The sequence below is a fragment of the Microtus ochrogaster genome, chromosome 4 (genome assembly GCF_000317375.1).
Source record: "Microtus ochrogaster isolate Prairie Vole_2 chromosome 4, MicOch1.0, whole genome shotgun sequence".
In the NCBI taxonomy this organism is placed as follows: Eukaryota; Metazoa; Chordata; class Mammalia; order Rodentia; family Cricetidae; genus Microtus; species Microtus ochrogaster.
In genome coordinates, this window is record NC_022011.1 from 25,768,012 (window position 1) to 25,782,150 (window position 14,139).

The window sequence follows — 14,139 nt, forward strand, 5'->3', positions numbered from 1 at the left end:
AGAGAGAGAGAGAGAGAGAGAGAGAGAGAGAGAGAGAGAGAGAGAGAGAGAGAACAATTAGGTTTACACAAGAAACAGGGAAGCTAAAGAACCTATGGAAGGTATAAAGGGACAACCCACGGGGCTAGGGAGATGGTTCAGTGGTTAGAGCACTTTCTGCTCTTGTACAAGACCAGACTTTGTTTTCCAGATCCCACATAGTGAGTCACAGCCCTCTGTGACTCCAGCTCCAGGGGATCTGACACCCTCTTCCTACCTTTGCAGGCTTCTGTGTACACAGGGTGCAGAGAAATTCACCCAGGCACAAACACATGGGCAAATAAATAAAAGATATATAAAAAGGTAACTCATAATCTACACACACACAGGAGTCACCATTTAGTGTGGTCAATTTCTTGACGATGCAGCACTAGGCAAAACAGAGACAAAAGTGGCTTTGGAAGGTGTCGTTGCTACCGGCTTCTTGCTTAGAAGCAGGTAGAAACAGGGAACTAGTTAGTAGTGCCTGCTCTGGACAGGAATCCTGACTATCTGGACCTATCAGACTGGAGTCTGAAATCTCTACAAGCCAGGAAGAGTTGAGCTGGAATGGAAAAGTCTTCTCAAACCGTTTGTGGCTGCAGGGCTAATAACTCCAGCAACACCAGAGCTGCTGCAGGGGAGCGGCTGGTCTGACGAACAGACATTGAGGTAATTCGTTACAGCAGCAACAGGAAGCTAATACGCCTGGTTTAACGTAGATAGCAGATCAAATGCCTCTAGGCCTGTCACAGTTTTATTACAAGAAAGGAACTTCTACATTTCCTACCAAAATGCTGGGCCGACTTCCCTCTCCAGTACCCAATACAGGCTGCTAGTCAAAGCTCCCTGTTCCTCAAGCTGTCTGAGCAGGTGTCATGGATGGCATCTTCTGTTAGTTTTACCTCTCAGCTAGATAGCTAACAAGACGCTCTTTCTGCAGTAACAAATGTGGGTTTTGCAGTCTTGATTTAGCCCTTTCTTTGTGGGGAAATCTTTATTACCTGTGATTTATATTAATGCCCTGCCAATACCAAATATTTTCCATCCCTCCACATCTGAAGTTCAGTCCTCCCACTTTTATGTAACCTGGGTATGCATGAAAATATCAGTTTATTCTTTCAACCTTATTGAATCTCCTCATTTTTATTTTAAATTAGATTATTTTGTGTGTGTGTGTGTGTGGTCTGTGTGAGAACATGTGTGATGGTAAACTTTCAGTCAAAGGACAACTTTGGAAATCAATTCTGTCCTTCTACCATGTGGGTCCCAGGGATTGAACTAAGGTCCCCAGGCTTGGGGGCAAGTGACGTTATCTCCCCAACCCCACTACCTAATCTTTTCCCATTGCTGAATGAACCACTAGCTCTTTAATCACCCCACAAAGTCCAAGTCAACTCCTGAAAACATGTTTTACTGAAATCTTAGTGGGAAGATGGAGGTGAGGGTAACTCTCATACAAACGCCCCTTAATGCAAATCCCCTTCCGATACCCCACTATTTTCCAAGCATCCTCAGTTGCTGTCCCTTCATCTTTGGTCCACTTCCTTCTGTCTTCTCTGCCTTCCCAGTTGTGACTCTTCCCTTCTCTGCTTCCTCTGCTCTCCTGTCCAGCACGTTCCTTTCACATCCTCTGATTTTTAGCTGTTCAGTGATCTGAGAACCTTGGTAGGGTCTGCCTTTCTCGAGTCATGAGTAAGCAGAGGCGGAAGAGGGAGAACTAACGGTACATATTATCGGCGGTATTGATTTCCTGTCTGGAGCTCTTACAGATGGAAGAAGCAGTCAGCTTCTCTAACTTCCCGTCTTTCCTTTCTTCACTCACCCTCCTCTTCATCATTTCCTTCTCTAACTCCTCCCTCTCCTTGGGTGCCCCCTTCTGCCCTAGGACCTTGATCCATGGATGGCTCTCTAGCAAATCATCAATCATTTTCTCTCTGTCAAAAGCTGGAAGTTAGAAACTTGGGGGGCGGGTACACTCTACTTCTTAGTTGAGTGACACTCCTGGAATCCCCGAAGCCAGGCCTAATTTTCTCCCTATAGAATAAAGGGAGGGGGAGGACTTAGCACATACCCATTCTGGGAAGGCTTCCCTGCAGTAACATAGTGCAAGTTTAGCGTTCCAACTCCAACCCCAGCAAGGCAGCTGGATAAATATTTAACCAAGTATTTAAAGAGTTGGGAAAGAGTGATCTAAAAGCTGTTCCTAGACAGTTTCCTTCTTAAGAAATCAAAGTAAATATTTGTATGCGTCCTCACCGTGTCCCTGAGTGAGAACAGCTGGAAGCATGCTTTTCTCGAATGTGACTGGGCCCGCAAGGGTTTTGAGTCAGGCAGAATCTGAATCTTGATCTTCTGTTATCAGCTGGTGACATGGGGCAGGACACTCATTTGTCTGCCTCTGGTGTCAGCTGTCACACAGAGATGATGAAGAACCTGGACAGTCTCAGGGATGTTAGGACGTGTGGGCAAGTTATTCTCTAGCTCTGACTCCTTGACGTTTGGAGCAGGAGGCTGTCCTGTAGATCGCAGAGAGACTGGAAACACTCACGTCCTTGACTCCCTAGAAGGTAGCAGCACCGCCTCCTCTTGGTGACAAATCAAAGCCTCAGGTTCTGCCGCTTGTCCATGTGGTGGCCACTTGGCTCAGGGGAAAAACTGCTTTTCTTCGTATTGTCTTCTCTCTGTCGGGTGGGGAGGATTTGCGCCCTGCATTTCTTCTGAGCCAGGAATCGGGAAGGCCTTTTGGTTGAAACATCACCCAAAGCAAGCACAGCAGTATGTGTGAATGCAGACCCTTCCCCTTCAGAACAAAGACAAATGTGCTCTGTAGGAGAAAATTAGACTGGGCTTTGGGGATTCCAGGGGTGTCACTCAACTAAGAAGTAGAGTATAAGGCTTCAGAATCATATACCTTAAAATAACACCACTCTAGTCAATTTTGTGTGATGCAATGTTAGTTTATGTTTTATTTTGTCCCAATAGCAGATTTTTTGGGGGGTCTCACTCTTCTATTTCTGACTTACTAATTCTAGAGCGGGAGCTGAGAATTTGCAGCTCTGCGTGTTCCCGATGCTGCTTCTCGCTGCTACTCATTCTTTTCGGAACAAGGCCTTGATTTTGGTGGGATACCTAGAGGCTTGTCACAGTCCCAGAGACCTCCAAATGACAAGGAGACCATCAAATGCTGTTTGAAGTTTTTATGAGCTTCCTCGGAGGAATGAGCAAGCCTGTCTCTCCTGAGGTCATGGGTGGAGTTTGGAGTTCAGCTTGAGAAAGCAGGCCAGAGGAGAGGACCTTGTTATCAGCGTCAGCTTCAGTCCATCTCAGAAGCATCAGAAGCTGGGGGAGAGGTCTTGTGGTGTCCTCCTGAAATTAGGTCTGGGTAACCCTGGCGAGGAGAGGTACCAGCTTTTGTGACCTTGGAACCTTTCCTTTGGAGCCTCTAGGAAAGAAAGGCTGCTGTATTCTGCCCCCTGCTGTCTTACCAGGGAATTTATTTGAAAAGTTTCATTTCTTCAATTTCCACGTAATCACACCTTAGCTTCAAGCCATAAAAAGAGGGCTTCTGGGTCTGGGGAGATGGCTCAGTAGTAAAAAGCTCCTTTTGCTCATGCAGAGGACCCAAGTTAGGTTCCCAGTACCCACATCAGGCAGCCCACAACCGCTTGTAACCCCAGCAACAGTGATCCTCTGGCCTCCATGGCATACCTACTCATGTATGTGAACATGCTTGCACACAGACTCACATACATAATTAAAAATAGTAAAAGGAAATCTTTGACAAGCAGTCTCTTTATATAGGGATTGATGGCGGCGGTGTGTCCGAGGCTTTATGTATTCTCAAAGGACACCAGAACTGACCAGTAGGACCTCAGGTCACATTACCTACTTACCCAGGATAGCAGGCAAGAGAAGCTTCCAGGTGATGGAGGTTGGCCAGCCAGGAGGCATGTTAGCAGATAGAAGCTACAATATGCAGTCTGGAATGAATACGTACTGTGTTCAAACCCTAGCTCTACTTAAGACTGAAAACCAAAAAGCCAGTCCCAAGCAATGTGCCTTAGTCCTTACTTATAATCCACAATGCCTCCTTGTGTAGGTGAAGTCAGTTCATGTGGAGGTCCAGGAAGCCCACTAGCAACAAGGGTCTAGCCTACCACAGTGACCACGAGGTAGTGATGAGGTAGTGACTTATGACTGCCTTAAAGAGTGGTCTTAGCACCAGGCTTCTCCCTAACCCTATAATGGCTCCCTCTATCATGATATCTCTTTTATTGCTCCTTTTCTCTGGCCCTCCCCCAACTTGGCCATCTGGACCACTCTTGTTCCCATCCTCCACCCACTCCCTTCTACTCCTTCCCAGTTTACCCAGGAGATCTCAACTATTTCCCCTTCCTGGGGTCCTCCATGAATGTCCCTCTTAGGGTCCTCCTTTTTACCTAGCTTTTCTGGGGCTGCGGATTGTAGCCTGGTTATCCTTAGCTTTATGTCTAATATCCACTTTTGAGTGAGTACATACTGTGTTTGTCTTTCTGGGCGGGCATTCGGTATCTTTCTCCTTTGGCAGCTACTTGGTGTCTCTCTCTGACTGTGCCTACTCTGGGTCTGGGTTACCTCACTCGGGTTAAACAAGATGTTTCTTATAAAAACACCCATGAGCCGGGCGGTGGTGGCGCATGCCTTTAATCCCAGCACTTGGAAGGCAGAGGCAGGTGGATCTCTGTGAGTTTGAGACCAGCCTGGTCTACAAGAGCTAGTTCCAGGACAGGCTCCAGAGCCACAGAGAAACCCTGTCTCAAAAAAAACAAAAAACAAAACAAAACAAAACACCCATGAGTGGACTTAGGGCCTATTCCATTTCGTTTATACCTTTTTTTGTTGTTATTATATTTGTGTGTATACATGCATATGGGGTGTGTACATGTTCATATGAGTATGTGTGTCTGCATGCGTGTGCGTGAGGAGGCTAGAGATAGATGTCAGGACTTGTCTCTGATCACTCTTTACCTTATTTCTATACTTTTGAGACCGGGTCCTTTATGAACCCAGAGCTCACCAGCTCCCCTAGGCTGGCTAGACAGTGACCTCTAGGGACCTGCCTGTCTTCGCTTCTCCAGTGCTGTGGTGACAGCCATGCACCATCCCACTTGGACTTTACGTGTGTGCTGGGGATCTGAATTCAGGTCCCTATGTTTGCACGGTGAACACTTTGCCAACTGAGCCATCTCTCCAGCTACTGAAGGCACATCCTGCTAGTCCAGCACACGCTGACTAGCTGACTACTGTTAAGGTAGTCATCACACCTTAACCACACCTGCAGAGCCCGTTATTCCCAATAGAGAACTCCCACTTTCTTGTTTCCTCTTAGTGTCACTTCTAAAGTCCCTTCCTCATCTGTGACCTAACCCAGCTTCAGGCTCAGGTACTAAGCTAACTGGGATCTAGGCAGGGCAGTGAACATGTGTTCCACCACAGACTAAGATACTTCTCATGCTCTTTACAGAAGTGTCCCATCGTTCACCATGGCATGTTTGGCTGCTCATTGCAACTAGTATTAAGTCTAATTTACTGGATATTGCCAAGGTGGGCTGAAGGGTGGATCCCATCCAACTCCCCCCAAATGGTACTGGTAAAACTGGAGGCCATGAGCTAGGTAGCAGATGCTGTCGATTCCACATCTACCATGATCCATTTAGAAACAAATACACCCATGCAACGGGAGTGACCAAGGATATGAGCTCTCCTGGATTCAGGAGAACCTTGTTGACCTTTGCCTGACTTGGTCACTGTTGACATCAGTTCCTAGTATACAGTTAGATACTTTAAATATGTGTTGGATAAATGACTGAAAATATCGAACCTAATTTTTTTTTCTCCCATTCTTCCCACAGCTGAGGTTCCGATGAAATGGTTGGCCGCTTACTGTTCCACGAAGGCAGCTTTGACCATGTTTTCATCAATCGCCAGGCTGGAGCTTTCCAAGTGGGGAGTCAAAGTTGCTATCATCCAACCTGGAGGTTTCCAAACAAGTAGGTACCTGAGACTGAGAGCTCTCTGATGTTCACCGTAAGGGGGACCCTGACATTCCTCTTGGTCAGTTATGACATGCATCCAGGGTTGTCAGAGATGAACACAGCCAGGCATTAGGCATGACAACTTATTTCACTCAATAGGAACTAAGTTCTAAACTGATCGTGTAGATGTCATTTGGGTGTTTTAAATATTTTATTTTTATTTATATGTGTGCATGTCTTGTCTGTTTGTGTGGACATACACATGTGTGCAGGTCCCTGGGGAGGCCTGAAGAGGATGTGGGATCCCCTGGGACTAAAGTTATAGGCCATTGTGAACCATCCCATGTAAATGCTGGGAGCTGACCTCTGACCCTTGGCAAGAGCAGGAAACAATCTTAACTGCTGAGTCATCTCTCCGGCCATGACTTGGCTATTTAATTGAAGCTGAGGGAGTGGGGAGAGCAAGGCTCAGTCAAGTCAGGCAATTACAAAAGCACAAAGGCTTGGTCAGTGTGGAGGGGGATGATGTCATGTTAGGACTCCACCCCTCCACAGAAGCTGGGAGACAGGCTTGATGCTTCCAGAGGCTTCCTTGATGGAGCAAGCTCTCAGGGCCTTGAGTTGCAGGGCGTACGTATACATACAACTGAGCAACCTTTGGAGTAAATGCTCCAATTAAGAGCGGCTGAGGGCCGCCATCAGGGGTGTGTTCGCTAGGAAAGTAGTGAGTTCTCTGGCAGAGAGCCTTCTCAAGAAGGTATTTGGGAGGGCTTACGTCTTTCTAAAATAGGGCCTGATACAGCTAATGCTGGGCTAGAGTACGGTCAGTCTCTTACTGCAGGAGTTTGGAGAGAGTTACCCCACGCTCAGTGGGAAGGTGAGCTTCATCTAACCTTTAAGAAGCAGGAGCCTTCTCTGGATGATTCTTTTCTGGGCGTCTTTCCTGGAAGTGAACGAGAGGGCTCAGCAGCTGTAAATAAACTAGAAGCCATATTGAGTACAAACCTAACTCCTTGAACGCCCACTCTTGAATTTCCCCGAGTCCCTTTCTTCCGTGCCGATTTATTTTCTCTGTGAGTGCACAGCAGCTCAGAAATGACCCGAATGGACGCTCCCTGATTTTCCTGAACCACCTTCACCCCACTTCCAACATGGTGTCCATCAGCTTCTTGCTGGGCTTGTTCATTTAGACTTGGAGATTGCTGCTAAGCAAACTGAGCAGATGCACTGGGTGACATCAGAACCCCCGTTCTCCCTCCAAGATGGCTTCCTTTTCTGTGTTTTGAAAACAGTATTTCCTTTTTCACTCCTTCAGAGAGCAGAACTACCCCCTTCCATCCTGGGAGATGTTGTCCATGCCCCTCCCCTCTTTAATTTCTGAACTCTGGGCCAGGACAGAAGGTCCATCCCGTTTTTTTTTTTATTTCCTGGACCATAAAACATTTAATTGGTCATGTCAGTGAAGGTGAGAGAAGACGGTCAAATCAAGATCACACACCGAAGGCTTGCTAACCACTGAAGAATAAACCCTAAAGGCGTCTGTGTCAGGCCAAGGGCACAAGATAAAAATCTATGAAGAAAACATGAACCTTGGGCTGGAAGCACCTGACAGATGGGGACCTCACTGGGATGTGGAGGAAGCCCAGGAACCAATAAGAACATAAAAAGGAATATTAGCCATATTTGAAATGGAGAGAGGATGATGTCTGTGGAAGGGTTTCTAGTCCAGTGTCCCCAGCAGGGAGGTGGATTGGGGGAAGTCGATAGAGAAGAAGAGTGGTGGAGCAAAGCTAGACCAGAATGGAAGAGAAAGAAGAATGTTCTAGAGAGAGGAATGCCAACGGGAGCTGGTGGACCAAGGAAATGCTACATTGTGCTTATATTTTTTACATTTATTATTTTGTGCATGTATGTTTGTATGCATAGGCACCCACATACTATGGCATGTGCTTGGAGATCAGAGAACAAGGTTTGGGAATTGGTCCTTTTTCCTCCCACCATGTGATTCCTGGAGATCCGACTCAGGTTTCAGACCTGGTGCCAAGTATCATTACCTACTGAGCCATCTTGCTGTCCCTGAACTGGACTTTGACACCTGGCGGTAGGATGGAGGGTTAGGTTAGGCCCAGGGGCCAAAGGAAAATTCCAACATATCCACCTAAGGCTCCCTTTGTAAAAGGGAGCAAGCTGGTATTAGGCTATACCTTAAGGGATTCAGAGCAGTCTTGCTGCTGACATTTCTGGGGAGCTGCTCTTAGCAGGCACAACACCACTTTCTCTCCTACATGCTGGGGTAGCTGACCTTACTGTTTCCATGAAGGACTATATCATGGACATAGGCAAAGGTGGGACACTCACCATTTAACAACTTAACACAAGCATTAACAAGCGCCTATCTTTCCCAGCAGAGCTAGTCCATAATCCTTTGAATTGCCTCCACAATTCATCCTGGCCTCCCCAGTTTATTCTGGATCCGAGTCTCCCCAGAATCTGAGCCTCCTTTGCTTCTTGTGTTCCAGACGTTGCAGGCTCACCTGACATTTGGGATAAGATGGAGAAGGAAATTCTGGATGACATTTCACAAGAGACACAGGATGACTACGGCCAGGACTATATCCATACACAGAGGAGTTTTCTCCAGACCATGAAAACCAGATCCAGCCCAGACATCACCCCTGTGCTTTGGGACATCCAGCATGCCATTTCAGCCAAGAACCCCTCTTCGTTTTATACCCCAGGGAAACTGACTTACCAATGGATCTGCCTTAGCTCCTACTTCCCAACCAGCGTATTGGACTATGTTGTGCAGAAATGTTTCGGTTCAAGATACAAGCCAAGAGCTCTAAGGACGTCGAGTTAGAAGAACAAGGCCCCAGTGGGGTAGAAAATGTCACGTTCTTAGGATGAAAGGGAAACCTCTTATTAAACTCATTTTCTACCTCAAATTCATAGTTTGAAACCTGTTGGTTCCTTTTGCTGTAGTGGCAGGAGGGGCTGGAGAGCAACAGGGAGCACTGTGGAGGGTGCTGCTGAGACCTCCTGCCACCAGGCACCAACCAGAGCACCCTTTCCTCCCAGATGCTGGACCTTCAGTTCTAGCCCACTTCAGGACAGTGACTATAACGATAAACCAAAACCCACAGCAGGTCTCCCTTTCCCAGCACATGTAAGAAGTGTGTTTATACTGTACTGAATTCTATTAAGTGTGTACTAGTGTTATTTCTCAACAAATCAATGGGACCTACCCAAACAGATCATTACTTCTTCCTCAAAGATGCTAACAACTACCTGAGTCCTTAGCAAATATACGTTTACCTTTCCGGTACTGGCTTGTTTTGCCGTAACACTGATGGCCGTAGATCTGGGTGGTGGCCCCTTAAGGTTGAGGTTGCTGTGGCAATTTTATTTTTATTCATTTTGGCTTTGAAATGGGTCTCATGTATCCCATGCTGGCCTCAAAAATCACGATGTAGTCAAGAAATGAAGGATGACCTCAAACTTCTGATTTTCCTGCCTCTGCCTCCCACACTCAGTCACGATGCCCTGCTTGAAATGTGTGTGTGTGGGGGGGGGTGAGACACACAGAGATTATGCATGTGCTTGTATGTGAGAGAGACACAGAGTGCATGCTTGTGCGTACAGGTGCACGAGGGCCCGAAGAAGATAGCCAGTGTCTTACTGCATTGCTCTCTGTCTTATTCCCTTGAAACAAGGTCTCTCACTGAGCCTGGAGCTCGAGGCCGCAGCCAGCTTTTTATGTGGATGCTAGAACCTGAACCCACATCCTCGTACTTGTGCAGTAAGCACTGTTACCCACAGGGGTATCTCTTCAGCGCCCACCATCTAAAGGAGGAAAACAACAAGGGAGTGTGTGCGGCGCTTGTTTCTGCTTTCCATGGCGGAGCTCTCTGCAACACGCATTGCTCCTCAGCAGCGTCTTACACATTGGAAAACTCTTTCCAAACTGGAGTCTGTCCTGCCCGTCTCTGTCAGCCATTTCACTGCCTTCACAGACCCCTTGTCAGGAGGACACGCTTGCTGAGAGGTTGTCTCCTTTGCTTATCCATAGAAAGCAAATTCTCACCAGGTGTGAATGCTTAGCTTCTAAGGGCAGCGAGTCCATGGGGTCTTCAGGCTCTCTGAATCAAGCCTTCTCACTATTCTGCCACGTATTCAGGAACTTCCCCCAGGGAGTCTCAAATACCCCAATCATCAACAAGACTTGGAATTAACGTCTCATAGCTCCTCTTAATGCTACCTTGACCTCTTCCCTCAGATCGCAAGTGTTCTTGAGGCGATCTAGAATGGTGAGTCCTTTCCAGAAAGCTCCAGAGAACCATCATTGACAGCAGCTGTAGCCTCATGAAATGGATTCTTATTTTGAGACAGTTTTGTTGTGTTATCCAGGCTGGTTTCCAACTCCAAGGCTCAGGAGATGCCCTTACCTCAGGCCCCTGAGTAGCTGGGGCTATGCACAGCCACCAGGGTGCCCTTCTCCCTAAATTGTTTTTATTAAATGATGACTCCAACATCAGAAATACTCCTCAATCCAGGGACTACAGGATGAATAGAGTATCGACATTAACACAATTTAACCTCTTTGCATAATGGTATGGGCCTTTATGGTGACCAGGCACAAGCCAGTAAGCCGTAACATTGTGAAAGAAATCCTTTGTTTCCCCTGAAACAGGTAAAAAAAAAAATGCTGATTCCTACAGTAGACTCCTAATTTCATCCAGTCCCTCAGGGTCTAGACTTTGGGATCAGAACAAGTAGGATAATAGTATAAATTGCATTCTATCTAACGTGCATAGGAATTCTGCCCTGGATCATCAGGCAGCTTTGTTATTATATTGCAAAGGGCAGAGGTAACTGAATGGGGAATTTGAGCTACCATCTCTGGAAGACCAGCAAGTAGCTCATGGCTTTTGTGCTAAATGACCTGAGGAAACTCTGAAGAGTCAAGATCTTTCAGTGAGGGAAGTGACAGGTTAAAGGAAGGGGCCACCTTCCCATCATGGATGATCGCCACTTGCTCTCCAGAGGACAAGCTACACGGGCTCGGAGCTCTTTACCTCACAGGGATGGGCTGTTAAGCTCAGCAGGTATTGACAGTTCCATGTTAAGTGGGTGAGGAGCTAGGGAGGGGATGGGACGCAACCTTAGCTACATCAGCTGTTAGTGACCTCTAGAGGTCATGTGGTCTGTCACACAATCAAGAGATAATTCTAATGGGAAAGCTAGAAACCCAGGAGGAGAAGTGAGCATCATCTCTTCCTTCATCCTCTGCCTGACACACGTTATGTGCGGGGTTTTATTACAGTGTGCGGGCGGCTGTCAGGAAGAAGACCTCCTGGCACTCCCTGTGACACCTTCCCCCAGGCTGCCCCTTCCCATGAAAGCAAGGTCATCTGCAGGAAGGGACGAACTGCGCCAGGGTGTCCATGTCCTCTCGTTGAGACGTTCTTTCTCCATAGTTACGCCGTGTTCAAGTTGTCAAAATCTCTTGTTTGGAAATTACACTCGACACTTATATTTCTTTGGAAAATTGGGGGAAAGATGGCTCATTAGTGTTTCAAATAATCTAAAAAGAACGGTAATTCTGTGCCATCATGGGCCTTTCATTCTTGTCCTCGGTGAAATGATGAAAAGGGACATAACATTCTCCTTCTCGGGGCAGCTGTGAATAGAGAGCTGAACGAGATTGTGAGGTGACAGGGGCTGGGAGTGGGGGCCTAATGCACAGGGAAGGGAATGGGGGCGTCTTGACCCATCCCTGTCTCTTGGCGGCCAGCGTTCCCTTTTTCATAACCGAGGCTCTAATATCCATGCTGTTCAGAGATGAGAGACAACCTCACATCGCCACATCATGAAGCAGCAGCACGGAGTGAGAAGCTGTGGGGGTGGGGAGGGGACCAAAACCAAAGAGGCAGCCTGATGCTCAAGTGCTAAGTAGGCAAGACACAGAAAAATACAGTTGGTCCTTTCTATCTGCGGGCTCAGCTACCTGTCACTGAATGTATCCAGAATCTTTTTCTTCTGTATTGAACATGCAAACCCTTTTCCTCGTCACTACTGCCTAACTAACAACAGAGCACAGAGCGTAACTTCTGTCTCCGCAGTGTGTTGACTGCAGGGGGGCATTCTAACTCGTCCAGATGCAACAGGAAGTGCATTGGAGAGTGTGCACAGGGAACATGAGAAAAATTGCTCTTCTGAATGAGGTGATTGACAGTTGTTACCTATGGGAGACAAAGACCCCTAGTGAAGTGGTCATGCTCCATAGGTGAAGGGGGCAACTGTAGGCTCTTACGAATGAATAACCACCAAGACAGGGAAAACTGGAGAATAACTAGTATGAGAAACAGCCCAAGATGGATGGTAAAGGGATTTTCTTTCTTAAAAAAAAAAAGATGTACTGTATAAACAACAATCAAGAGAAAGCTGATGCATGGTTTGGATTTTGCTGTCCCCCAAAAGCTCATGAGTTAAAGGCTTGTGAGACTGGTGCTATTGAGAGTTGGGGGGAAGTCTATGAAGTGTGCTCTCATAAATACATATCACACCTCCAAGGCTCAGGGAACATAGAAGGGGAGGTGGCAGGGGTATAAGAGTCAGAGGACAGGGAGGACCTGAGAGAAACAATGTCCCCTGGACGTGGTGGGACCACAGCTCATGGCTGCAGAGAAGAGAGCTTACAGCCTGTTTCCTTCAAGTTTGTGCCTGTGCTCCAGTGAGTGGCCTCACACTCCTGCATATATCGGCAGCACAAATTGGACTCAGTGGGTTATAAAAACAAAAGAACGTGAAAATTGGGAGGGAGTTCTGGGAGGAGTTAGTGGAAGGAGTGGCGGGTAAATACGAACAAAATGCATTGCATGTAGGTATGAACTTCTTAGAACTATAACAAATATTATATTAAAAAAGAAGTTTGCTCTAGTGGTAGGCCTCAGATCAACAGGAATATGCCCTTCTCTCTCTGTCTCTCTCTGTGTGTCTCTGTCTCTGTCTCTGTCTCTCTTTCTGTGTGTGTGTGTGTGTGTGTGTGTGTAAACTGTAGAAGGCACAATCCCAATCTCAACCCTTTCTCTTTTTAGTCATGAAGCTGGTAGTTTTACCTTGACAGGCACCCCCGCCATGTGTTGCTTATCACAGGTTCAAAGCAATGAGGTCAACTGATTATTGATCAGAAGCCCCCAAACCATAAGCCTAAACAAAAATTTCCTTTTTCTAAGTTGATTGCTTTGGGTATTTGTCATAGTCCTGGAAAAGATGGCTAGCCTAGTCGGTGTAGCTCTGCTAACACCAGGGAGACAGAGTGAGCTCTGAGGCTGGAGAGATTTCATAACTTCCTTATCCAGCTCATAAATTTTCTATCCTATGCAACCTGATCAGAATGGAAACGTGCCTGCTCTGCAGCTCCTGGCTGCTCTGCCATTTCAATCTGACCAAATCACATATGCCAAGCCAGGAACTGGCTGTATCCTTTGCCCATTTGGCCCTGAAACAGGAAGGAACCAATTTTCAGTTCCCTGAAGCTGTTTTCATCTATCTCTCCCTCACCACACTCCCAGTTCCTTCTGCAAGTGTTGCTTGCTTGCTTTCTTTTCCCCGTGAGACATGGTTCCTCCTGTGTAGCCTTGGATGTCTTGGAACGTGCTCTGTAGACCAGGTTGGCCTCGAACTCAGAGATCCACCTGTGCTTGCCTCGTGAGTGCTGGGATGAAAGGCTTGTGCCACCATCACCTGGCACAAGTGTTTGATTTGAGACAGAGTCTTGCTTTGTAGCCCTGGCTGGCCTTGAAATTTGTTCTCCTGCCTCTCCTGAGTGCTGGAATTACAGCCAGCAAATTCAGGTCTTCAAATTTCTTTTTTTTTTTTTTTTTGGATTTTCGAGACAGAATCTTTCTTTTTTTTTTTTTTTTTAGCCCTTGAATGAGTTGGTTTAATTCAAAGTGATACAGAAATCAGAGTACAACAAAGACAAAACAGCAGGCTCTGGCAGGATTCCAAGCTGGGTTCACTTTCAATTCACAGCTGAGGTAGGGACTGCTGAACACTAAAGACAATGAGCCATTGTATTATTTATTTTATTATTATTATT

General features: G+C 46.7%; 1 protein-coding gene across 1 annotated transcript in view; it reads left to right on the plus strand.

Moving 5' to 3' along the window:
• Hsd17b2 (hydroxysteroid 17-beta dehydrogenase 2) overlaps positions 1-8,895 on the plus strand; it is a 49,017-nt gene extending 40,122 nt beyond the window's left edge. The window contains exons 4-5 of the mRNA XM_005345740.2: positions 5,913-6,050; positions 8,555-8,895. Coding sequence (XP_005345797.1) covers positions 5,913-6,050; positions 8,555-8,895 — 479 coding nt within the window. The remainder of the gene's footprint in view (positions 1-5,912; positions 6,051-8,554) is intronic.
• Positions 8,896-14,139: the final 5,244 nt, after the last annotated feature.